Here is a 24,725-nt window from a genome sequence, read left to right on the forward strand (position 1 = left end):
CAGCACTGTTCTAAGCACTGGGTACTGTTCTAAGCACATGATGCTCACAGTCTTTCCAGGTGAGGTAACTGAGGCACAGAAAAGTTCAGGGACTTGCCTAAGGCCACAAAGCAGATCAGCAGTGAAACTAGGATTAGAACTCAGGTCCTCTGACTCCCAGGACCTTTCCATTAGGCCTCACTGCTTCCCAGTTGCTCCAGGTGGGGTTCAGTAAGATCGATTTATCACCTAGTAAATAATAATAATAATGATGACATTTATTAAGCGCTTACTATGTGCTGAGCACTGTTCTAAGCGCTGGGGAGGTTACAAGGTGGTCAGGTTGTCCCACGGGGGGCCTCACAGTCTTAATCATCATCATCATCATCTACCGTATTTATTGAGCGCTTACTATGTGCAGAGCACTGTACTAAGCACTTGGGAAGTACAAATTGGCAATATATACAGTCCCTAATCTTAATCCCCATTTTACGGATGAGGTAACTGAGGCCCAGAGAAATTAAGTGACTTGCCCAAAGTCACACAGCTGACAATTGGCACAGCCGGGATTAGAACCCATGACCTCTGTCTCCAAAGCCCAGGGCTCTTTCCACTGAGCCACGCTGCTTCTCTTCAGCAGCAGTAGCAGTAAAGGATGTGGACGGTGTGTAGAGTGCTCTGCACACAGTAAGCGCTCAATAAAAACGATTGAATGAATGAATAAACTTACCGAAGGAGTACCCCCTGGAACAGGAGGCCGGAGGTCAGAGAAAGAGGAAGACAAGGGCTCTGTTTGGGCAGCTCCAAGACAAAAAAAGGCTTCTGGCCACACAAACTCCTCCATTTATCCAGTCTGCCCTTTGTCCACGTAACTTTAGGGCATTAGCAGCTTGTCCCTCTACCCAGTGTTGATCATCCAGGCCCTTTCTCCTGCAGACTGGAACCTGATGAGCCTGGCTGTTTGCACTTCGTTACTTCATATAGAAGTTTTAAAGACCATAAACCCCTTCTTTCACACCCTGTCTCTTCCCCCCTGCAAGAGACCCAGGGCCTTCCCCTAGGGCCATTCAATAATAATAATAATAATAATAATAATAATAATAATGGCATTTGTTAAGCACTTACTATGTGCAAAGCACTGTTCTAAGCGCTGGGGAGGTTACAAGGTGATCAGGTTGTCCCGTGGGGGGCTCACAGTCTTAATCCCCATTTTCCAGATTAGGGAACTGAGGCCCAGAGAAGTGAAGTGACTTGCCCAAAGTCACACAGCTGACAGTTGGCGGAGCTGGGATTTGAACCCATAACCTCTGGCTCCAAAGCCCAGGCTCTTTCCACTGAGCCACATTCAAACATTTTTAATAACAAAAACGATAGCAATAATAATAGTACTGGTATTATAATAATAGCAATAATAATAATACTGGTATTTGTTAAGCACTTACTATGTGTCAAGCACTTTTGTAAGCGCTGGGGCAGCACTTCCATCCCAAACCCTGCCCTCTCTCCCTGACTTTCCCATCACTGCTGACGGCACTACCATCCTTCCCATCTCACAAGCCCGCAACCTTGGTGTCATCCTCGACTCCGCTCTCTCATTCACCCCTCACATCCAAGCCATCACCAAAACTTGCCGGTCTCAGCTCCGCAACATTGCCAAGATCTGCCCTTTCCTCTCCATCCAAACCGCTACCCTGCTCGTTCAATCGTTCATCCTATCCCTACTGGACTACTGCATCAGTCTCCTCTCTGACCTCCCATCCTCCTGTCTCTCCCCACTTCAATCCAGACTTCACGCTGCTGCCCGGATCATCTTGGTGCAGAAACGCTATGGACCCCTTACCCCTCTCCTCAAAAATCTCCAGTGGCTGCCAGCCAACCTACACATCAAGCAAAATCTCCTCACCCTGGGCTTCAAGGTTGTCCATCTCCTCGCCCCCTCCTACCTCACCTCCCTTCTCTCCTTCTCCAGCCCAGCCCGCACCCTCCGCTCCTCTGCCGCTAACCTCCTCACTGGGCCTCGTTCTCGCCTGTCCCGCCGTCGACCCCCGGCCCACGTCCTCCCCCTGTCCTGGAATGCCCTCCCTCTGCACATCCGCCAAGCTAGCTCTCTTCCTCCCTTCAAAGCCCAAGAGCTCACCTCCTCCAGAAGGCCTTCCCAGACTGAGCCCCCTCCTTCCTCTCCCCCTTCTCCCCCTCCCCATCCCCTCCGCCTTACCTCCTTCCCCTCCCCACAGCACCTATATATATGTATATATGTTTGTACATATTTATTACTCTATTTATTTTACTTGTACATATTTATTCTATTTATTTCATTTTGTTATGTTTTGTTTTGTTGTCTGTCTCCCCCTTCTAGACTGTGAACCCGCTGTTGGGTAGGGACCATCTCTATATGTTGCCGACTTGTACTTCCCAAGCACTTAGTACAGTGCTCTGCACACAGTAAGCGCTCAATAAATACGATTGAATGAATGAATGAATGAAACTAAACAGGTTGGACACGGTCTCACAAGGGGCTCACAGTCTTTATCCCAGTTTTACAGATGAGGTAACTGAGGCATAGAGAAGTGAAGTGACTTCCCCAAGGTCATATAGAAGGCGGAGCCAGTTCTGGAACCCATGTCATGGTTCAGTGGAAAGATACCGGGCTTGGGAGTCAGAGGTCATGGGTTCAAATCCCAACTCTGCCAATTGTCAGCTGTGTGACTTAGGGCAAGTCTTCTTGACTTGACTTCTCTGTGTCTCAGTTACCTCATGTGGAAAATGGGGATGAAGACTGTGAGCCCCCCGTGGGACAACCTGATCACCTTGTATCCTCCCCAGTGCTTAGAACAGTGCTTGGCACATAGTAAGTGCTTAACAAATGCTATTATTATTATTATTATTATTATTATTATTATTATTATTATGTCCTTCTTACTCTCAGGTCCATGCTTTATCCACTAGGCCATGCTGCAGGATTGTCCAAGGACTTGACCGAGGACCTGGTAATCAGCTTCCCTGATAATAACTTGTTAAGTGCTTACTATGTGCCCCTGTTGTAAGCACTGGGGCAGATAGAAGCTAAACAGGTTGGACACAGTCCCTGTCCCACAGGGGGCACACACTCATTCATTCATTCATTCATTCAATCATATTTATTGAGCGCTTACTGTGTGCACAGCACTGTACTAAGCGCTTGGGAAGTACAAGTCGGCAACATATAGAGCCAGTCCCTACCCAACAACAGGCTCACAGTCTAGAAATAATAATGATGGCATTTGTTAAGCGCTTACTATGTGCCGAGCACTGTTCTAAGCGCTGAGGTAGATACAAGGTCAACAGGCTGTCCCACGTGGGGCTCACAGACTTAATCTCCATTTTACAGATGAGGGAACTGAGGCACAGAGAAGTGAAGTGACTGGCCCAAAGTCACACAGCTGACAAATGGCGGAGGCAGGATTCGAGCCCACGACTTCTGAATCCCAAGCCCAGTCTCGTTCCACTGAGCCACGCTGCTTCTCAAGAGTGCTTCTCACTCTTAATACCCATTTTACAGATGAGGGAGCTGAGGCCCAGAGAAGTGAACATGGTCATACAGCAGGCATGTAGCAGAGTCAGGATTAGAACTCATGACCTTCTTACTCCCAGGCTGATGCTCTATCCACTAAGCCACGCTGCTGACTCTGTCCCCCTGACTCTAGACTGTGAGCCCGCTGTTGGGTAGGGACCATCTCTATATGTTGCCAACTTGTACTTCCCAAGCACTTAATACAGTGCTCTGCACACAGTAAGGGCTCAATAAATACGATTGATTGATTGATTGATTGACTCCCCAGGCCCCCCTTCTAGGGATGATCCCAGGCTATTCTGAGTGTTCGGGTCCAGTTTTGGAGTCATGTCAGTCAGTCGGTCAAATGTATTTATTGAGCGCTTACTGTCTGCGTCCCCCTCTCCACCCCCCGCCTTACCTCCTTCCCTTCCCCACAGCACCTGTATATATGTATATATGTTTGTACATATTTATTACTCTATTTATTTATTTATTTTACTTGTACATATCTATTCTATTTATTTTATTTTGTTAATACGTTTTGTTTTGTTCTCTGTCTCCCCGTTCTAGACTGTGAGCCCACTGTTGGGTAGGGACCGTCTCTATATGTTGCCAACTTGTACTTCCCAAGCGCTTAGTACAGTGCTCTGCACACAGTAAGCACTCAACAAATACGATTGATTGATTGATTGAGTACTGTACTAAGTGCTTGGGAAAGGACAATACAAGAGTAGACACGTTCCCTGCCCACAGTGAGCTTACAGCCTTTGTGGTGGACAGGGAGCGTTTCAACCAACTCTGTTATAGCATACCCTCTCTAAGCGCTTAGTGCAGTGCTGCTCACAGAGTAAGCGCTCAATAAATACCATCGATTGACTATAGGCCAGGGCATTACTCATGAACAGTATGCTCTCTCCTCTCCTCACAGGCAAAGAGCACACCGTCTTTTCCAAGCACACCCACAACACACATGAGCTCACACGGAGGGCAAGAAAAGGATGCAGCGGATTGGAGAGCCTTTCTAAAATCTAGGAGAGCCTTAAATCTAGTTCATCATCATCATCATCATCATCAATCGTATTTATTGAGCGCTTACTATGTGCAGAGCACTGTACTAAGCGCTTGGGAAGTACAAGTTGGCAACATATAGAGACGGTCCCTACCCAACAGTGGGCTCACAGTCTAAAAGTTCAGGGCTCTGAACACAGTTTACCGTTGATGACGTATTAAGCTGCATCTGTTGGCCTTTCTTTTGTAAGCATTCTTTTATGATGTGTATATATCTATAATTCTATTTATCTATTTCGACGTCGTTGATGTCTATCTACTTGTTTTGTTGTCTGTCTCCCCCTTCTAGACTGTGAGCCCGTTGTTGGGCAGGGATTGTCTCTGTTGCTGAATTGTCCTTTCCAAGTGCTTAGTACAGTGCTCTGCACACAGTAAGCGCTCAATAAATCATCATCATCATCATCAATCATATTTATTGAGCGCTTACTGTGTGCAGAGCACTGTACTAAGCGCTTGGGAAGTACAAATTGGCAACATATAGAGACAGTCCCTACCCAACAGTGGGCTCACAGTCTAAAAGTCTAATAAAAGTCTAATAAATACGATTGAATGAATGAATGAATGAGTAGTATGAGCTGGGTGGAAAAATTAAACTTTACGACCTGAAGAATGTAAGCTCCTTGTGGGCAGGGATAGCATCCACCAACTCTCCAGTGGCTACCAATCAACCTACACATCAGGCAAAAACTCCACACTCTCGGCTTCAAGGCTGTCCATCCACTCGCCCCCTCCTACCTCACCTCCCTTCTCTCCTTCTACAGCCCAGCCCCATGTGGGACCTGTATATGTTGCTATTTGTTAAGCGCTTACTATGCGCCAAGCACTGTTCTATGTGCTGGGATAGGTACAAGCTTATCAGGTTGTCCCAGCTGGGGCTCACAGTCTTGATCCCCATTTTACAGATGAGGTAACTGAGACATAGAGAAGTGAAGTGACTTGCCCAAAGGCACATATGTGACAAGTGGTGGAGCTGGGATTAGAATCCGTAATAATAATAATAATAATAATGGTATTTGTTAAGCGCTTACTAAGTGCCAAGCACTGTTCTAAGCACTGGGGGAGATGCAAGTTTATTAGGTTGTCCCAGGTGGGGCTCACAGTTTTAATCCCCATTTTCCAGATGAGGTAACCGAGGCACCGAGAAGTTAAGTGACTGGCCCAAAGTCACACAGCTGACAAGTGAGACAAGCTGACAGCTGAGAAGCAGCGTGGCTCAGTGGAAAGAGAACGGGCTTTGGAGTCAGAGGTCATGGGTTCGAATCCCGCTCCACCACATGCCTGCTGTGTGACCTTGGGCAAGTCACTTAATAATAATAATGGCATTTATTAAGCGCTTACTATGTACAAAGCACTGTTGTAAGTGCTGGGGAAGTTACAAGGAGATCAGGTTGTCCCACGTGGGGCTCACAGTCTTCATCCCCATTTTACAGATGAGGGAACTGAGGCCCAGAGAAGTGAAGTGACTTGCCCAAAGTCACACCGCTGACAAGTGGCGGAGCCGGGATTTGAACCCCTGACCTCTGACTCCAAAGCCCGGGCTCCTGCCACTGAGCCACGCTGCTTCCCACTTAACTTCCCATTTCACTTCTCTGAACCTCAGTTACCTCATTTGTCCCCTCATCTGTAAAACGGGGATGAAGACTGTGAGCCCCACGTGGGACAACCTGATCACCTTGTATCCTCCCCCCAGTGCTTAGAACAGTGCTTTGCACATAGTAAGCGCTTAACAAATGCCATCATTATTATTATTGTGAGCCCACTGTTGGCTAGGGACTGTCTCTATATGTTGCCAATTTGCCCTTCCCAAGCGCTTAGTACAGTGCTCTGCACATAGTAAGCGCTCAATAAATACGATTGATGATGATGATGAAGTGGTGGAGCCAGGATTAGAACCCACGACCTCTGAGTCCCAAGCCCGTGCTTTTTCCACTAAGCCAGGCTGCTTCTACCCCCGCGCTTCGTGCAGTGCTTGGCACATAGTAAGCGCTTAACAAATACCATTATAACTACTACTGCTACTACACAGAGCACTGCCTAACGACAACCTCAATGCACTTGTGCAGGAGAAAGCGGGGCATAGTGTATTTTCCCAAGCAATTAGTCTGATTGATTGAATGAATCGGAGCGTGGACGTAACTGTTGGATAGGGACCGTCTCTATATGTTGCCCACTTGTACTTCCCAAGCGCTTAGTACAGTGCTCTGCACACAGTAAGCGCTCAATAAATATGATTGATTGACTGATTGGTTACCTGAGACGAAGCTGGTGAGCTTCCTGTTGTCCTGGTTCTGCTTCCGCAAGCAAAAGGGGCTGTCGTGTGTTTCCTGGGATGAGGGGGATCTTTCACTGAGCAGCTCCATTAGCCTCCTTCTCCTCCGGAAGTTCATTCGGAATTGGTACAGGAGATTGCTGTCCACAAAGTGGTGCTTGTTGGACACTGTGAAGACAAGACCTGTGTGTCAAGGATGTGCAGAAAAATGGCATTTATTAAGCGCTTACTACGTGCAAGGCACTGTTCCCACTGTTGGGTAGGGACCGTCTCTATATGTGCCAACTTGTACTTCCCAAGCGCTTAGTACAGTACTGTGCACACAGTAAGCGCTCAATAAATACGATTGATTGATTCTACGTGTCGACTGATACGACTGATTGACAAGCTGACTGCTGAGAAGCAGTGTGGCTCAGCGGAAAGAGCACGGGCTTTGGAGTCAGAGGTCACGGGTTCGAATCCCGCTCCACCACATGTCTGCTGTGTGACCTTGGGCAAGTCACTTAATAATAACAATGGCATTCATTAAGCGCTTACTATGCGCAAAGCACCGTTCTAAGCGCTGGGGAGGTTACAAGGCGATCAGGTTGTCCCACGTGGGGCTCACAGTCTCCATCCCCATTTCACAGATGAGGTCACTGAGGCCCAGAGAAGTGAAGTGACTTGCCCAAAGTCAGCTGACAATTGGCAGAGCCGGGATTTGAACCCACGACCTCTGACTCCAAAGCCCGGGCTCTTTCCACTGAGCCACGTTGCTTCTCTGTGGCTCAGGAGAGGACCCAGGGTGCCAGGCAACCTATCCCAGCACAGATCAGTAAAAGGTTGAGCAACAACTTTCAGCTCTAATGTACTGGACGCTCCCAAGCGCTTAGTACAGTGCTCTACACATAGTGTGTGCTCAATAGATATGCAGCAGAAGCAGCGTGGCTCAGTGGAAAGAGCACGAGCTTTGGAGTCAGAGGTCAGGGGTTCACATCCTGGCTCCGCCACTTGTCAGCTGTGTGACTTTGGGCAAGTCACTTCACTTCTCTGTGCCTCAGTTACCTCATCTGTAAAATGGGGATGAAGACTGTGAGCCCCCCGTGGGACAACCTGATCACCTTGTAACCTCCCCAGTGCTTAGAACAGTGCTTTGCACATAGTAAGTGCTTAAAAAGTGCCATTATTATTATTAATAGATACCAATGATTGATTGATTGAGAAGCAGCATGGCTCAGTGGAAAGAGCACGGGCTTGGGAGCCAGAGGTCATGGGTTCTAATCCCTGCTCTGCTGCTTGTCAGCTGTGTGACTTTGGGCAAGTCACTTCACTTCTCTGGGCCTCAGTTACCTCATCTGTAAAATGGGGATTAAGACTGTGAGCCCCCCGTGGGACAACCTGATCACCTTGCAACCTCCCCAGCTCTCAGAACAGTGCTTTGCACATAGTAAGTGCTTAAAAAGTGCCATTATTATGATTAATAGATATCAATGATTGATTGATTGAGAAGCAGCATGGCTCAGTAGAAAGAGCACGGGCTTGGGAGCCAGAGGTCATGGGTTCTAATCCCTGCTCTGCTGCTTGTCAGCTGTGTGACTTTGGGCAAGTCACTTCACTTCTCTGGGCCTCAGTTACCTCATCTGTAAAATGCGGATTAAGACTGTGAGCCCCATGTGGGACAACCTGCTCATCTTGTATCCTCCCCAGCGCTTAGAACAGTGCTTCACACATGTTCACTGAGGAAGCTTGGCAAAAGGAGGAGGAGGACGTGGGATTTTAGGAGGGGGTTTGGGGGAGTCAAGTTCTGAAATATTTGGGAATGGCAAGATAGAGAGTTCTAGGCTGGATGAAAAACGTGAGCAAGGGGGCGGGAGTGGACAAATCAAGAGAGGATATTCATTCATTCAATCATATCTATTGAGTGCTTACTGTGTGCAGAGCACTGTACTAAGCGCTTGGAAAGTACAAATCAAAGATACAGTTAGAAGGTGAGTTTGAGGCAGAGTCCCAGACTATCAATCAATCATTTGTTGAGCACTTGCTACTACTAATCAATCAATCAATCGAATTTATTGAGCGCTTACCGTGTGCAGAGCACTGTACTAAGTGCTTGGGAAGTACAAGTTGGCAACATATAGAGACGGTCCCTACCCAACAGTGGGCTCACAGTCTAGAAGGGTACTACTACTAATAATAACCGTAGAATATATTTAGTGCTTACTGTGTGCTAGGCACTGTACTAAGTACTGGGGTAGATTCAAAGAAATCGGGTTCGACACAGTCCCCATAATAATAATAATAATAATAATAATAATAATAATAATGGCATTTGTTAAGCTCTTACTATGTGCAAAGCAGTGTTCTAAGTGCTGGGGGGATACAAGGTGATCAGGTTGTCCCATGTGGGACTCACAGTCTTAATCCCCATTTTACAGATGAGGTCACTGAGGCACGGAGAAGTGACTTGCCCAAAGTCACACAGCTGACAATTGGCGGAGTTGGAATTTAAACCCATGACCTCTGACTCCAAAGCCCATACTCTTTCCACTGAGCCAAGCTGCTTCTCATCCCACCTGGGGCTCACAGTCTCAATCCCCATTTTACAGATGAGGTAACTGAGGCATGGAGAAGTGAAGTGACTTGACCAAGGTCACACAGCGGACGTGTGGCTGGGATTAGAACCCATGTCCTCTGACTCTCAAGCTCGTGCTCTTTCCACTGTGCCATGCTGCTTCTCTGTGTGCAGAGCACTGTACTAAGTGCTCGGGAGAGTACAATACAACAGAATTAGTGGATACGCTCCAAGCCCACAATAATAATAATAATAATAATAATAATAATAATAATAATAATAATGCTATTTGTTAAGCGCTTACTATATCCCAGGCACCGTGCTTAGTAGATTCAAGGTAATCAGGTAGGGCACCGTCCCTGTCCTACTTTAGGCTCACAGTCTTAATCCCCATTTTTCAGATGAGGTAACTGAGGAACAGGGAAATAAAGTGACTTGCCCAAGGTCACACAGCAGACTACTGGTGGAGCTGGAATTGGAACCCAGGTCTTTCTGACTCCAAGGCCCGGGCTCTATCCGACGTGGGATTGCTTAAGCACTTAGATCTGTACCCCTCAAGCACTTGATATTTACCCCAAACTAACCCCACAAACTTTATGTACATATTCTTATACATGTTGCCAACTTGTACTTCCCAAGCGCTCAGTACAGTGCTCTGCACACAGTAAGTGCTCAGTAAATATGATTGATTGATTGATTGACTATACCCTCCCATTTCCCCCATCTGTAATTAATTTTTAACATAGACTGTAAACTCTCTGCAGGCACGGATAGAGTCTACCAGCTCTATTTAATGTACTTTCCCGAGCTCTTAGTACAGTGTTCGACCCATTGTGAGCACTCAATAACACCACTGACTGATTGACTAGCTATCCCATTCCCTCCTCTCTCACATTCAAGTTTCCTGCAATCAATCAATCAATCAATCAATCGTATTTACTGAGCGCTTACTATGTGCAGAGCACTGTACTAAGCGCTTGGGAAGCACAAATTGGCAACAGAGACAGTCCCTATCCACCAGTGGGCTCACAGTCTAAAAGGGGGAGACAGAGAACAAAACCAAACATACTAACAAAATAAAATAAATAGAATAGATATGTACAAATAAAATAAATAAATAAATAAATAGGGTAATAAATATGTACAAACATATATACATATATACAGGTGCTGTGGGGAAGGGAAGGCAACCACTCATTTTGAGAATTTCTAGACTGTGAGCCCGCTGTTGGGTAGGGACCGTCTCTATATGTTGCCAACTTGGACTTCCCAAGCGCTTAGTACAGTGCTCTGCACACAGTAAGCGCTCAATAAATACGACTGAATGAGTGAATGAAAGAGACTGGATTGCAAGCTTCTTGAAGGCGGGAACCATGCCTTCTACTTTTAGTAGAAGCCCTTACTGCAATGCTCTGCACAAAGTAAGTGTTCAATAAATACCACTGATTGACTGATGAAAGAGAAAGGAGAAACCAAAAGGTACAAACCCATAACGGCATTTTCTCCGCTAAACCGCTAGCTGATCTGCATGGATTCTGTTTTTAAATGTCAGAATTGATTTGCTATAATAATAATAATAATAATAATGGTATTTGTTAAGTGATTACTATGTGCCCAGCACTGTTCTAAGTGCTACGGTAGATCCAAGGTAGTCAGGTTGTCCCACGTGGGGCTCACAGTCTTAGTCTCCATTTTACAGATGAGGTAACTGAGGCATAGAGAAGTTAAACGACTTGCCCAAAGTCACACAGCTGATAAGTGGCAGAGTGGGATTAGAGAAGCAGCGTGGCTCAGTGGAAAGAGCCCGGGCTTTGGAGTTGGGGGTCATGGGTTCGAATCCCGCTCTGCCAATTGTCAGCTGTGTGACTTCGGGAAATCACTTAATAATAATAATAATAATAATAATAGCATTTATTAAGCGCTTACTATGTGCAAAGCACTGTTCTAAGCGCTGGGGAGGTTACAAGGTGATCAGGTTGTCCCACGTGGGGCTCACAGTCTTAATCCCCATTTTACAGATGAGGGAACTGAGGCCCAGAGAAGTTAAGTGACTTGCCCAAAGTCACACAGCTGACAATTGGCGGAGCCGGGATTTGAACCCATGACCTATGACTGCAAAGCCCGTGCTCTTTCCACTGAGCCACGCTGCTCCTTAACTTCTCTGTGCCTCAGTTCCCTCATCTGTAAAATGGTTATTAAGACTGTGAGCCCCCCGTGGGACAAACTGATCACCTTGTATCCCCCCCCAGCGCTTAGTACAGTGCTTTACACATAGTAAGCACTTAATAAATGCCATTATTATTATTATTATTATTATTAGACCTCACGACCTCTGACTCCCAAGTCCGGGCTCTTTCCACTAAGCCACGCTGCTGTTTCATAGCAAGCCACTAAACATTAACACTGATACTTCCTCCGCATCCTCAGATTTTATCAGATTAAATCAGTTAAAGAGTAAAGGAGCAGGATAATTGACCTACCCAGACCACTATGTTCCCTCCAGGCTCTTAATCCTCCTCTAATGATCCTCGTGAAAACGGAAGACTGGCTTTGTACAGTCATTTTTACAGACCAGTGTGGATTTCTGTAGTTCAAAACTAAAAACAGATTTCTAAAGTGGCTCAGATAACAATCTCCACTCACATCTTTTCTTAGATCTCATAGGCAGGTGCGGTTTTATTTAAAATGCGTATGAAACCGAGACGCATCCGCTTCAACTAGGGCAGGATGTGATTGTCTCAGTCGACGAGTTCAATGAGCGTTTAAGCAACTCCGGTTGGAATAACTCCGGCCCCTCCATCCGTAAGACCTGGGTTCGAATGCCGGCTCTGCCCTATGTCCGCTGTGTGACCTTGGGCAAGTCACCTCACTTCTCTGGGCCTCAGTTACCTCATCTATAAAATGAGTTTTTTTGAGTGTGAACCCCATGTGGGGCAGGGACCGTGTCCATCCTGATTAAATTGTATCTACCCCAGTGCTTAGAACAGCACTTGGCACATAGCAAGCACTTAACAAATACCATAATTACTACGATTATTACTTCTTTCTCCAGGACTTGCTCTACTTCCCCTGCCATCACAGTGGCACTGTGTGCTCTGCACACAGTAAGCGCTCAATAAATACGATTGATGATGATGATGATGACAAAATGCACAAGAGAAGCAGACAGTGTGGCCCAGTGGATAGAGCACAGGTCTGTGAGAAAGAGGACCGGCTTTCGAATCCTGGCTCTGCCACTTGTTTGCTGTGTGGCCTTGGGCAAGTCACTTAGCTTCTCTGTGCCTCAGTTACCTTGTCTGTAAAATGAGGATAAAATACCAGTTCTCCCTCCCTCTTAGGCTATGTGCCCCACGTGAGACAGGGACTCAGCCCAATCATCATCATCATCATCAATCGTATTTATTGAGCGCTTACTATGTGCAGAGCACTGGACTAAGCGCTTGGGAAGTACAAATTGGCAACATATAGAGACAGTCCCTACCCAACAGTGGGCTCACAGTCTAAAAGGGGGAGACAGAGAACAAAACCAAACATACCATATTTACCCCAGCACTAAACTGGGTACAGAGCTTTGCACATCACAAGCACAAAATACCACAATTATAAAATTAGAGTGCGCTTGTGGTGAAAAAAGTTGTGGGCTTTAACAATGGCTGCTGAAAGGGGAGACGAAATCTTTCTTTCTCTCAGATGTCTGAAAATGAATTTACCACCGCTGTCTGGCTCATTACATTTGGCTACACCCAATCTGGAGTAGTTAACCCTGTTTTAGGATTTTCTACAAAGAGTATTTTGTTTTACCACCCCAAGCCTCCAGGATTATGTTTAATGCAAAGATCACCGTAGCAACCGAATGCCAATAATAAAAGTTCATTCACATACTCCCATTGAGAAATTCTTTCATCTGGCTTGGGTCGCTCTCACTGGATATTGTGATGAGCAACAGCAGGCTTTCTGTTGTTTATGAAACGGTTCCCTTACAGGATACGGCCTAAGGACAAAGCAGCGTGGCTCAGTGGAAAGAGCCCGGGCTTTGGAGTCGGAGGTCGTGGGTTCAAATCCCGGCTCTGCCACTCGTCAGCTGGGTGACTTTGGGCAAGTCACTTCACTTCTCTGGGCCTCAGTTCCCTCATCTGGAAAATGGGGATGAAGACTGTGAGCTCCCCGTGGGACAACCTGATTACCTTGTATCCACCCCAGCACTTAGAACAGTGCTTGGCACCTAGTAAGTGCTTAACAAATACCAACATTATTTATTTACTTATTTACAAACAGGCTGAAAAAGCTTCCAGGTGCCAAACTCTCCAAGTTCTACTAGAGGAAACAAAGGTAGCAGTGGGGGAGATGGGGAGGACACAAGAAACAGCGTGGCTTAGTGGAACGAGCACGGGCTTGGGAGTCAGAGGTTGTGGGTTCTAATTACCGCTGTGCCACTTATCAGCTGTGTGACTTTGGGCAAGTCATTCCACTTCTCTGTACTTCAGTTACCCACGTGGGACAACCTGATTACCTTGTATCTGCCCCAGTGCTTAGAACAGAGCTTGGCAATCAATTAATCAATCAATCGTATTTATTGAGCACTTACTGTGTGCAGAGCACTGTACTAAGCGCTTGGGAAGTACAAGTTGGCAACATATAGTACTTGGCACATAGTAAGTGTTTAACAAATACCATTATTATTATTATTATTACAATCAAGACACACTGTGTAAACCTGAAGGTGTACTGAAGATGATAATGATAACTGTGGTGTTCGTTAGGTGCTTACTATGTGCCAAACAATGTGCAAACTGCTTGGGGAAGCAGCAGAGCTTAGTTGATAGAGCCCGGGCCTGGGAATCAGAAGAACCCGGGTTCTAATCCCAGCTCTGCCACTTGTCTGCTGTGCGACCTTGGGCAAGTCACTTCACTTCTCTGTGCCTCAGTGACCTCATCTGTAAAATGGGGATTAAGGCTGTGAGCCCCACGTGGGACAGGGATCCCGCCCAACCTGTTTATCTTGTATCTACCCCAGCGCTTAATACGGTGGTTGGCACATAGTAAGCACTTGACAAATACCATTTAAAAAAAAAAATGCTGGGATAATTACAAGAAGCAGCTGCTAAGGAACGATGTGGCCTAGTGGAAATGGCATGGGCCGTCTCTATGTGTTGCCGACTTGTACTTCCCAACCGTTTAGTACAGTGCTTTGCACATAGTAAGCGCTCAATAAAAAAAATACGATTGAATGAATGAATGAATGAATGAGTACAAGCTAATCGGGTTGGACACCGTCCCTGTCCCACATGGGGCTCACAGTCTTAATCTCCATTTTACAGATGAGGTAACTGAAGCCCAGAGAAGTGAAATGATTTGCCCAAGGTCACACAGCAGACAAGTGGCAGAGACGGAATTAAAACCCAGGTCTTGGTTGACTCCCAAGCCCATACTCTAACCACTAGTCCACACTGTTTTCTCACTTCCATTTGTCCAGCAATGGACTGGGTGAAGAAATCAATCAATCCATATTATTAATTGAGTGCTTACTGTGTGCAGAGCACTGTACTAAGTGCCTGGGAGAATACAGCGTGGGAAGCAGCGTGGCTCAGTGGAAAGAACCCGGGCTTGGGAGTCGGAGGACATGGGTTCTAATCCCGGCTCCCCCACCTGTCTGCTGTGTGGCCTTGGGCAAGCCATTTCAGCAGAGAAGCAGCATGGCTCAGTGGAAAGAGCCGGGGCTTTGGAGTCAGAGGTCATGGGTTCAAATTCCGGCTCTGCCAACTGTCAGCTGTGTGACTTTGGGCAAGTCACTTCACTTCTCTGGGCCTCAGTTCCCTCATCTGTAAAATGGGGATTAAGACTGTGAGCCCCCTGTGGGACAACCTGATCACCTTGTAACCTCCCCAGCGCTTAGAACAGTGCTTTGCACATAGTAAGCACTTAATAAATGCTATTATTATTATTATTATTATTTCACTTTTCTACGCCTCAGTTACCTCACTTGGAAAACGGGAATAAAGAGTGTGAGTCCCACGTGGGACAACCTGATGACCTCGTATCTACCCCAGCGCTTAGAACAGTGCTCGGCACATAGTAAGCGCTTAACAAATACCATCATCATTATTATTATTATTACAATATAACAGAGTTGGTAGGCATGTTCCCCGCTCACATGCCAGATAAGCATTAGCTGAAAACACTTTTCTGTGAAAAATAAAGCACCTTCTTACAATTCTTTTGGAGTGGGCAAAGGACTTTTTATTGATACCTAATTAGACCGTACACCTCATGGGGCCAGAAACTGCATCTACGGCTTCTAGTGTACTCTCCCAAGCATTTAGGAAGCAGGGTGGATTAGTGGGAAGATTCCTTTATGCATTTATTGTATTTATTGAGTGCTTACTGGGTGCAAAGCACTGTACTAAATGCACACAGAACTTGAAGTGTCCTAAGATCACTGGTCTAAGAGCCAGAGATTCTGGACTCTAAACCCGGTTCTGACGCTTACCTAATAATAATAATAATAATGATAATGGTATTTGTTAGGCACTTACTATGTGCAAAGCACTGTTCTAAGCACCGGGGAGGTTACAAGGTGATTAGGTTGTCCCACGGTGGGCTCACAGCTTTAATCCCCATTTTACAGATGAGGTAACTGAGGCACAGAGAAGTGAAGTGACTTGCCCAAAGTCACTTCACAGCACAGCCGGCATTTGAACCCATGACCTCTGACTCCAAAGCCCGGGCTCTTTCCACTGAGCCACGTGTGACCTTGGCAAATCATTTCTCTGCGCCTCAATTCGTCATCGGTAAAATGGGAATTCAATCCCGGCTCTCACTTCTTCCTTATTCTGTGAACCCAATGTGGGACTTGATTATTGTGTTTCTACCCTAGAGCTTAGTACACTGCTTAATAAATTCCACGATCTGTGGCATTCGAAAAGCAGAGTGGCCTAGGAGTCAGAAGGTCATGGGTTCTAATTCCCACTCTGACACTTGTCTGCGGTGTGACCTTGGGCAAGTCACTTCACTTCTCTGGGCCTCAGGTACCTCATCTGTCAAATGGGGATCGAGACTGTGAGCCCCATGTGAGACACAAGCGCTTAGTACAGTGCTCTGCACACAGTGAGCGCTCAATAAATACAATTGAATGAATGAATGACATGGACTGTTCCAACCTGATTGCTTTGTATCTATCCCAGAGCTTAGAACAGTGCCTGGCACGTAGTAATAATAATAATAATAATAATAATAATGATGGTATTTGTTAAGTGCTGTTCTAAGCACTGTTCTAAGCATTGGGATAGATACAAGTTGTCCTACGTGGGGGTCACAGTCTTAATCCCAATTTTACAGATGAGGTAACTGAGGCACGGAAAAGTTAAGTGACTTGCCCAAAGTCACAGCTGACAAGTGGTGGAGCCGGAATTAGAACTCATAACCTCTGATTCCCAAGCCCGTGCTCTTTCCACTAAGCCACGCTGCTTCTCTAAGCACTTAACAAATACCATAAACAACAATAGATGAAAAGAATAAGGCTATACAAGAGAGAGTCTTTAGAGGGATATGACAGCTCCAAATTTCCTTCAGGAATTCCCTCCTCCTACTCAGATCTGCCAAAAAGAAAATTGCCAAAAGAAGTTAAAAGCAGATGCACTATCAAGAACCTCATTATCCTGGAACACATAACCAGAAGGAAATAATGCATCGTGGAAAAGCACAATTCTGGTATTCAGATCATTTGCTGACGTCTTATTTCCTATTTCCCAGAAGGATTGCAGAAGATACTTCATATAAAATGGCACCATATTTATCATTTCATAATTTCCTTACTGTTGAATAAAAAAACCTTGAAAATGGGTACATTGTCAAAGTTTCTGAAGAAGGAAATCAGAGTGGAATATTCAAGATTCTATTTTTAAACTTTTTTAAAATCTCAGGCCTAATTCTTAATTCTTACTGTGTTATTTACACAGTCAGTGCCTAACAAATACTATCATTATGATCTTCCAGTGTGAATGGGGAGAGAGTTTCAGGCAGAAGGGAGGGTGTGAATTTGAGATCAGCAGGGGATTAAAACTGTGAGCCCTCCCGTGGGACAACCTGATCACCTTGTAACCTCCCCAGCGCTTAGAACAGTACTTTGCACATAGTAAGTGCTTAACAAATACCATTATTATTATTATTATTAATGAGGCATGGTGGGGAGAATGAGGCATGGTGGGGAGGTTGTAAATCCTCCAAGAATAAGTCATCATAGATGAAAACATACTGTGAGAGGTTTTTTGGGGTTTTTTTTAACAGTCATTGTACAAAATAATTGGACACAGTTCCTGTCCCACATGGGGCTAACAGTCTTAATCCCATTGTACAGATGAGGAAACTGAGCCCCAGGGAGGTTAGGTGACCTGCCCAAGGTCACACAGACGAGTAGCAGAGCCGGGATTAGAACACAGGTCTATCTGACTCGAAGGCCTGTGCTCTATCCACTAGAGAAGCAGCGTGGCTCAGTGGAAAGAGCCCAGGCTTTGGAGTCAGAAGTTGCGGGTTCGAATCCCAGCTCCACCACATGTCTGCTGAGTGACCTTGGGCAAGTCACTTAACTTCTCTGAGCCTCAGTTATCTCAGCTGTAAAATGGGGATTAAGACTGTGAGCCCCATGTGGGACAACTTGATCACCTTGTATCTCCCCCAGCGCTTAGTACAGTGCTCTGCACATAGTAAGCGCTCAATAAATACGATTGATGATGCTCTGCACATAGTAAGCGCTTAACAAATGCCATTATTATTATTATTATTATTATTATTATCCACTAGGACCACGTTATTCTCTAACAGATTCTTGGGGAAGATGAAAGCTTGGCATCACTGAATTGCCCATACTCCCTGGAACTCTGACATTACAGAGACACAGAGAGAGGAACTGTTCAATTACCCCATACTACCTTTGGATATGGTGATCATCTCTTAACCTCTCAGGGGCACGAAAAACCATTTTTTCTGTAACCCATTAATGTGATTCACACCGGTTTCATTGAGGAACCCCCCCCCCCAAAAAAAAACCCTAATTAACTTCAAAGGGGGAAGATAAACTAATGTAAGTCTATACGGTGATCTGGTTAGAGCAATATTTCCTTCTGAATACTTCCAGGATCTCCAATCGTGACATTTCAGCTGAGTTGTAAACAATCCTTAATTCAAAATCTTTATTAACAGTTGAATATTGTAGTGAATAGAAAGGGAGGGCATATTTTCATCCAGTTCAGTCTTGAAACGTTGGATTACACTAGAAGTTGAGATGGTTAGCTTGGGTACATCTCTAGGTTAACAAACTGGAACAGTGCAATTACAGTCAAAGTAGAGCTACACTAAGGGAAAGTGAAAGCGGACAGAAAAATATAGATTTATTTAAGTGGGCTGTGTCTTTCAAGTCACTGGCAGCTTTCCAGGAAACTCAGAGAAACCAATCATCATCATCATCATCAATCGTATTTATTGAGCGCTTACTGTGTGCAGAGCACTGTACTAAGCAATTGGGAAGTACAAGTTGGCAACATATAGAGACAGTCCCTACCCAACAGTGGGCTCACAGTCTAAAAGGGGTAGACAGAGAACAGAACCAAACATACTAACAAAATAAAATAAATAGAATAGATATGTACAAATAAAATAAATAAATAGAGTAATAAATATGTACAAACATATATCCATATATACAGGTGCTGTGGGGAAGGGAAGGAGGTAAGATGGGGGGGATGGAGAGGGGGACGAGGGGGAGAGGAAGGAAGGGGCTAATCAATCAAAAACCCAGTGGCGTTTTGGGGGCACCTACTGTGCATAGAGCAATGTACTAAGTGATCGGGAGCATATGATTGTCTCTCTCTGTAGACTGAAAGCTTCTTTTTTATGGTATTTTCTAAGAATTGCGCTAGGCACTGTACTAAGCGCTGGGGTAGGTACAAGCTAATCAGAAATTCGCTTTTGGGAGCACTAGCTCAGCTGACCATTGACAAAAATGGACCTTGCAGGATTCCACCAATTAAAATGTTTCATTGTGCAGTTTCCTGGGGCAGAAGGATGCTTTGCCCTACACAAGGCTGCGGTTGCAGGGAATCAGAGGTTGACAGAACTTGCTCTGGGACTGAACAACAAAACGGGAGCCAAATATAGGAAAAGGAGATCGTTTTGAGATGCAGGGTGGCTCCAGCTGAGGTTAGAAAATGTGGGTGCTTAGTTGTAAAACACCCCAGTTGTACTCCTTCTGAAATTAGATATAATAAAAATAATAGCAGTATTTGTTATGCGCTTACTAGGTGCCAGGCACTAAGCACTGGCGTAGATACAAGATAATCAGTTTGGACACAGTCCCTGCCCCACAGAGGGCTCCCAGTCTCAATTCTGCATTTTGCAGATGAGGAAACTGAGGCACAGAGAAGTGAAGTGACTTGCCCCAGATGATACTGCAAAGTGGTGGAGCCAGGATTAGAACCCAGGTTCTTCTGAATCCCAGGCCCACGCTCTACCCACTAGACCACACTGCTTCTCTATATGGGGGGATGGAAAGAAGCGAGAGGGCAAACTATAAGAGTGTAAGCTGTATGACTCTGACTGCAAAGAGTATAGCTTTAAAAATATGGTCTTAAAAGCTTGCACTGTTTGACTCTTTTTGCTCCCTGCTTTAGCTGCCAAGAGTTTTACTGCCAGCACTAAAGCTAATAAGTAGGTGGAAGTTCAACTCTTCCTTTTCATTCAATCGTATTTATTGAGCGCTTACTGTGTGCAGAGCACTGTACTAGGCGCTTGGGAAGTACAAGTTGGCAACATATAGGGACGGTCCCTACCCAACAGTGGGAATACGGCTGGCTAAATTCAAAGGGATTGACTTAAGGGATATTCCACAAAGAGAAAGATCAGGATTTGATTTTCAGACACTGAGTTTGTGGAGCCAACAGCTGCCACAGCAACAAAAAATTTCCTGTTTTGACTGGTAAATACCATATGTTTAATTTGTTATTAAATCGAGGGAAAAAAAATCTATGTATAGAATTTAAATTCTCTTCAATCTTAAGCCTGATGTTGGGTAGGGACCGTCTCTATATGTTGCCAACTTATATTTCCCAAGCGCTTAGTACAGTGCTCTGCACACAGTAAGCACTCAATAAATACGATTGAATGAATGAACCACAATTGGGATCCTTTGGGATTGCATGCCCAAATCCTTTGTGCACCTCAAATTAAGCTCTGAAAGCCAGAAATGATTTTGTCTGTGAGTTGTTAAACTGTACTCTTCTCAGCGCTTAGTGCAGTGCTCTACACACAGTAAGTGCTCAATAAATGCAATTGACTGACTGACTGAATTGGAATTATTCCACTCTCCCAACCCCCCAGGTTATCTAGATGGGCAATTGCCTAAACAAAACCAAACAGAAAAATTCAAGAACAAGCATACTGATAGCTCTGATATTTCAAAAGGCCCATCCAGGTCTTGAAAATTTAAAATTTTGCAGATGAAAGAATGGATGGCATTTTAGAGAAGCAGCGTGGCTCAGTGGAAAGGGTAACGGGCTTTAGAGCCAGAGGTCATGGGTTCAAATCCCTGCTCTGCCAACTGTCAGCTGTGTGACTTTGGGCAAGTCACTTCACTTCTCTGGGCCTCAGTTCCCTCATCTGTAAAATGGGGATGAAGACTGTGAGCCCCCCGTGGGACAACCTGATCACCTTGTAACCTCCCCAGCGCTTAGAACAGTGCTTTGCACATAGTAAGCGCTTAATAAATGCCATCATCATCACCATCCAGGTCTTGAAAATTTAAAATTTTGCAGATGAGAGAATGGACGGCATCTTAGATACTCTTTAACTCTCCCGAGCTAAAATGTACCAATCAATGGTATGTACTGAGAGCTTACTGTGTGCAGACCACTGTAGTAAGCACTTTAATTTATTTAAGCATCTGTTTCATGCACTAGACTATAAACCTCTAGAGAGAAGGGCTTGTGTCTTCAGTAGTGTCTTACTCTTTGAAACTAGAGAAGCAGCGTGACTCAGTGGAAAGGGCACGGGCTTGGGAGTCAGAGGTCATGGGTTCGAATCCCAGCTCCACCACTTGCCAGCTGTGTGACCTTGGGCAAGTCACTTAACTTCTCTGTGCCTCAGTGACCTCATTTGTAAAATGGGGATCAAGACTGTGAGCCCCATGTGGGACAAACTGATCACCTTGTATTCCCCCAGCGCTTAGAACAGTGCTTTGCACATAGTAAGCGCTTAACAAATGCCATTATTATTATTATTATTATTATTATTATTATTATTATTATTATTATTATCCCAAGCACTTTGCACATTGCCCCACACCCTATACGTGCTCAGTAAGTATCCCTGATGAGGATGAAGAAGAAAAAGAAAGTGGAGGTAGAGGTGGAGGCAGTGCCCTTGGTTAAAATGTATTTATTTATTTACATTAATATCTGTCTCCCCCTCTGGCCCGTAAGCTGGTTTGGTATGATTATTGTTCCAAGCATTTAGTATGGTGTTTTACACACAGGAAGCACTCAGTAACTATGATTGAATGAATGAATGAATAAAGCAGAGAACTAGGCAATTAGGAGGCTTAGTTCTACAACAGGCTCAGACTCAGGTGTGGTCTTGGACAAGATGCTGAACCTTGATCCAGAGACTCTGTAAAAGGAAATTATGCAACTTCCTGAATAGGGATGCTGTTGTGGGAGGATAGAAGGACCAGAGAAAGCACTTTGAGCTCAGAAGGATGACGGTGCTACAGTCCAAGGGATTATGATTCTAATCCTCCTCGACCTCTCAGCTGCCTTCGACACTGTGGACCATCCCCTTCTCCTCAACACGCTATCCAACCTTGGCTTCACAGACTCAGTCTTCTCTTGGTTCTCCTCTTATCTCTAAGGCCGTTCACTCTCAGTCTCATTCACGGGCTCCCCCTCCCCCTCCCATCCCCTAACTGTAGGGGTTCCTCAAGGGTTAGTTCTTGGTCCCCTTCTGTTCTGTATCGACACTCACTCCCTTGGTGAACTCATTCGCTCCCACGGCTTTAACTATCATCTCTACGCTGATGACACCCAAATCTACATCTCCGCCCCTGCTCTCTCTCCCTCCCTCCAGGCTCGTATCTCCTCCTGCCTCCAGAACATCTCCATCTGGATGTCTGCCCGCCTTCTAAAACTCAACATGTCCAAGACTGAACTCCTTATTTTCCCTCCCAAACCCTGCCCTCTTCCTGACTTTCCCATCACTGTGGACAGCACTACCATCCTTCCCGTCTCACAAGCCCACAACCTGGGTTTCATCCTCGACTCCACTCTCTCGTTCACCCCACACATCCAATCCATCACCAAAACCTGCCGGTCTCACCTCCACAACATCACCAAGATCCGTCCTTTCCTCTCCATCCAAACCGCTACCCTACTGGCTCAATCTCTCATCCTATCCCGACTGGATTACTGCATCAGCCTCCTCTGTGATCTCCCACCCTCCTGTCTCTCCCCGCTTCAGTCTATAGTCCACTCTGCTGCCTGGATTATCTTTGACAGAAACATTCTGGGCATGTCACTCCCTTCCTCGAAAATCTCCAGTGGTTGCCTATCAACCTCCGAATCAAGCAAAAACTCCTCACCCTGGGCTTCAAGGCTGTCCATCCCCTCGCCCCCTCCTACCTCACCTCCCTTCTCTCCTTCTCCAGCCCAGACCGCACCCTCCGTTCCTCTGCCACTAACCTTCTCACTGTGCCTCGTTCTCTCCTGTCCTGCCGCCGACCCCTGACTCACATCCTTCCCCTGGCCTGGAATGCCCTCCCTCCACACATCCACCAAATTAGCTCTCAAAGCCCTACTGAGAGCTCACCTCCTCCAGGAGGCCTTCCCAGACTGAGCCCCCTTTTTCCTCTCTTCCTCCCCAACTCCCTCTACCCTACCTTCTTCCCCTCCCCACAGAACTTGTATATATTTGTACAAATTTATTACTCTATTTATTTTACTTGTACATATTTACTACTCTATTTTATTAATGATGTGCATATAGCTATAATTCTATTTATTCTGACAGTTTTGACACCTGCCTACATGTTTTGTTTTGTCGTCTGTCTCCCCTTTCTAGACCGTGAGCCCGTTGTTGGGTAGGGACCGTCTCTATATGTTGTCGACTTGTACTTCCCAAGTGCTTAGTACAGTGTTCTGCACACAGTAAGTGCTCAATGAATATGATTAAATGAATGAATGAATGCTCCTAACCACCTCAATGTAACTGAGCAAAGAAGCAGCATGGCTTAGTGCAAAGAGCATATGCCTGAAGTCAGAAGGATATGGATTCTATACCCTACTCTGCCACTTGTCTGCTGTGTGATCTCGGGCAAGTCACAACTTCCCAGTGCCTCAGTTTCTTCAACTGTAAAATGGGGATTCAATACGTATTCTCATTCCTACTTAGATTGTGAGTCCCATGCAGAACAGGGACTGTGTCCTACCTAATTATATTGAACATTACCCAGTGCTTAGAACAGTGTTTGGCACATAGTAAGTGCTTAACAAGTACCTTAAATATCTGAGGTGTCAGAAATTAGTTAGAGCCTATTGGGAAGAGTGTGTTTTCTGCTTACTTTCTATGAGGAAATTAATTTGCAGACTACTTAGTATCCATATTTGAAGACACTGGTGAGACCAGATCTGTTTTAGATATTACCCTATATATTATAACACACATATATTCATACTCTTCTAGACTGCGAGCCCACTGTTGGGTAGGGACCGTCTCTATATGTTGCCAACTTGTACTTCCCAAGCGCTTAGTACAGTGCTCTGCACACAGTAAGCGCTCAATAAATATGATGGATTGATACTCACTTGTAAGAATAATAATAATTGTGGTTTTTGTTAAGCGCTTACTGTGTGCCAGGCACTGTACTGAGCGCTGGGGGGAAAGAAAGTCAGGTTGGACACAGTCCCTGTCCCATGTGGGGCTAGCAATCTCAATCCCCATGTGACAGATGAGGTAACTGAGGCCCAGAGAAGTGAAGTGACTTGCCCAAGGTCACACAGCAAACAAGTGGCAGAGCCGGAATTAGAACCCATGACCTTCTGACTCCCAGTGCTCTAGTTACTAGGCCATGCCGCTTCTCTCTATCACACACACACACACACACACACACACACACACACACATATTTTCTCTTTCATATAGAAGATCAAAACTAAAAGCAACTTCATAAAGAAGAGTGATGGGGAAAGAAAATCAGTCAATCAATGGTAATTATTGATCGCTTACTATAGGCACAGTACTGTAATAATAACAATAATAATAATAATGGCATTTGTTAAGTACTTCCT

At 45.3% G+C, this 24,725-nt stretch overlaps 1 protein-coding gene across 1 annotated transcript in view; it reads right to left on the reverse strand.

Moving 5' to 3' along the window:
• DEPTOR (DEP domain containing MTOR interacting protein) overlaps positions 1-24,725 on the reverse strand; it is a 190,034-nt gene that overhangs the window by 39,178 nt on the left and 126,131 nt on the right. Inside the window, exon 5 of the mRNA XM_038745872.1 lies at positions 6,831-7,016. Within this exon, the coding sequence (XP_038601800.1) occupies positions 6,831-7,016 (186 nt within the window). The remainder of the gene's footprint in view (positions 1-6,830; positions 7,017-24,725) is intronic.

Source organism: Tachyglossus aculeatus, chromosome 4 (genome assembly GCF_015852505.1).
Source record: "Tachyglossus aculeatus isolate mTacAcu1 chromosome 4, mTacAcu1.pri, whole genome shotgun sequence".
Taxonomy (NCBI): domain Eukaryota; kingdom Metazoa; phylum Chordata; class Mammalia; order Monotremata; family Tachyglossidae; genus Tachyglossus; species Tachyglossus aculeatus.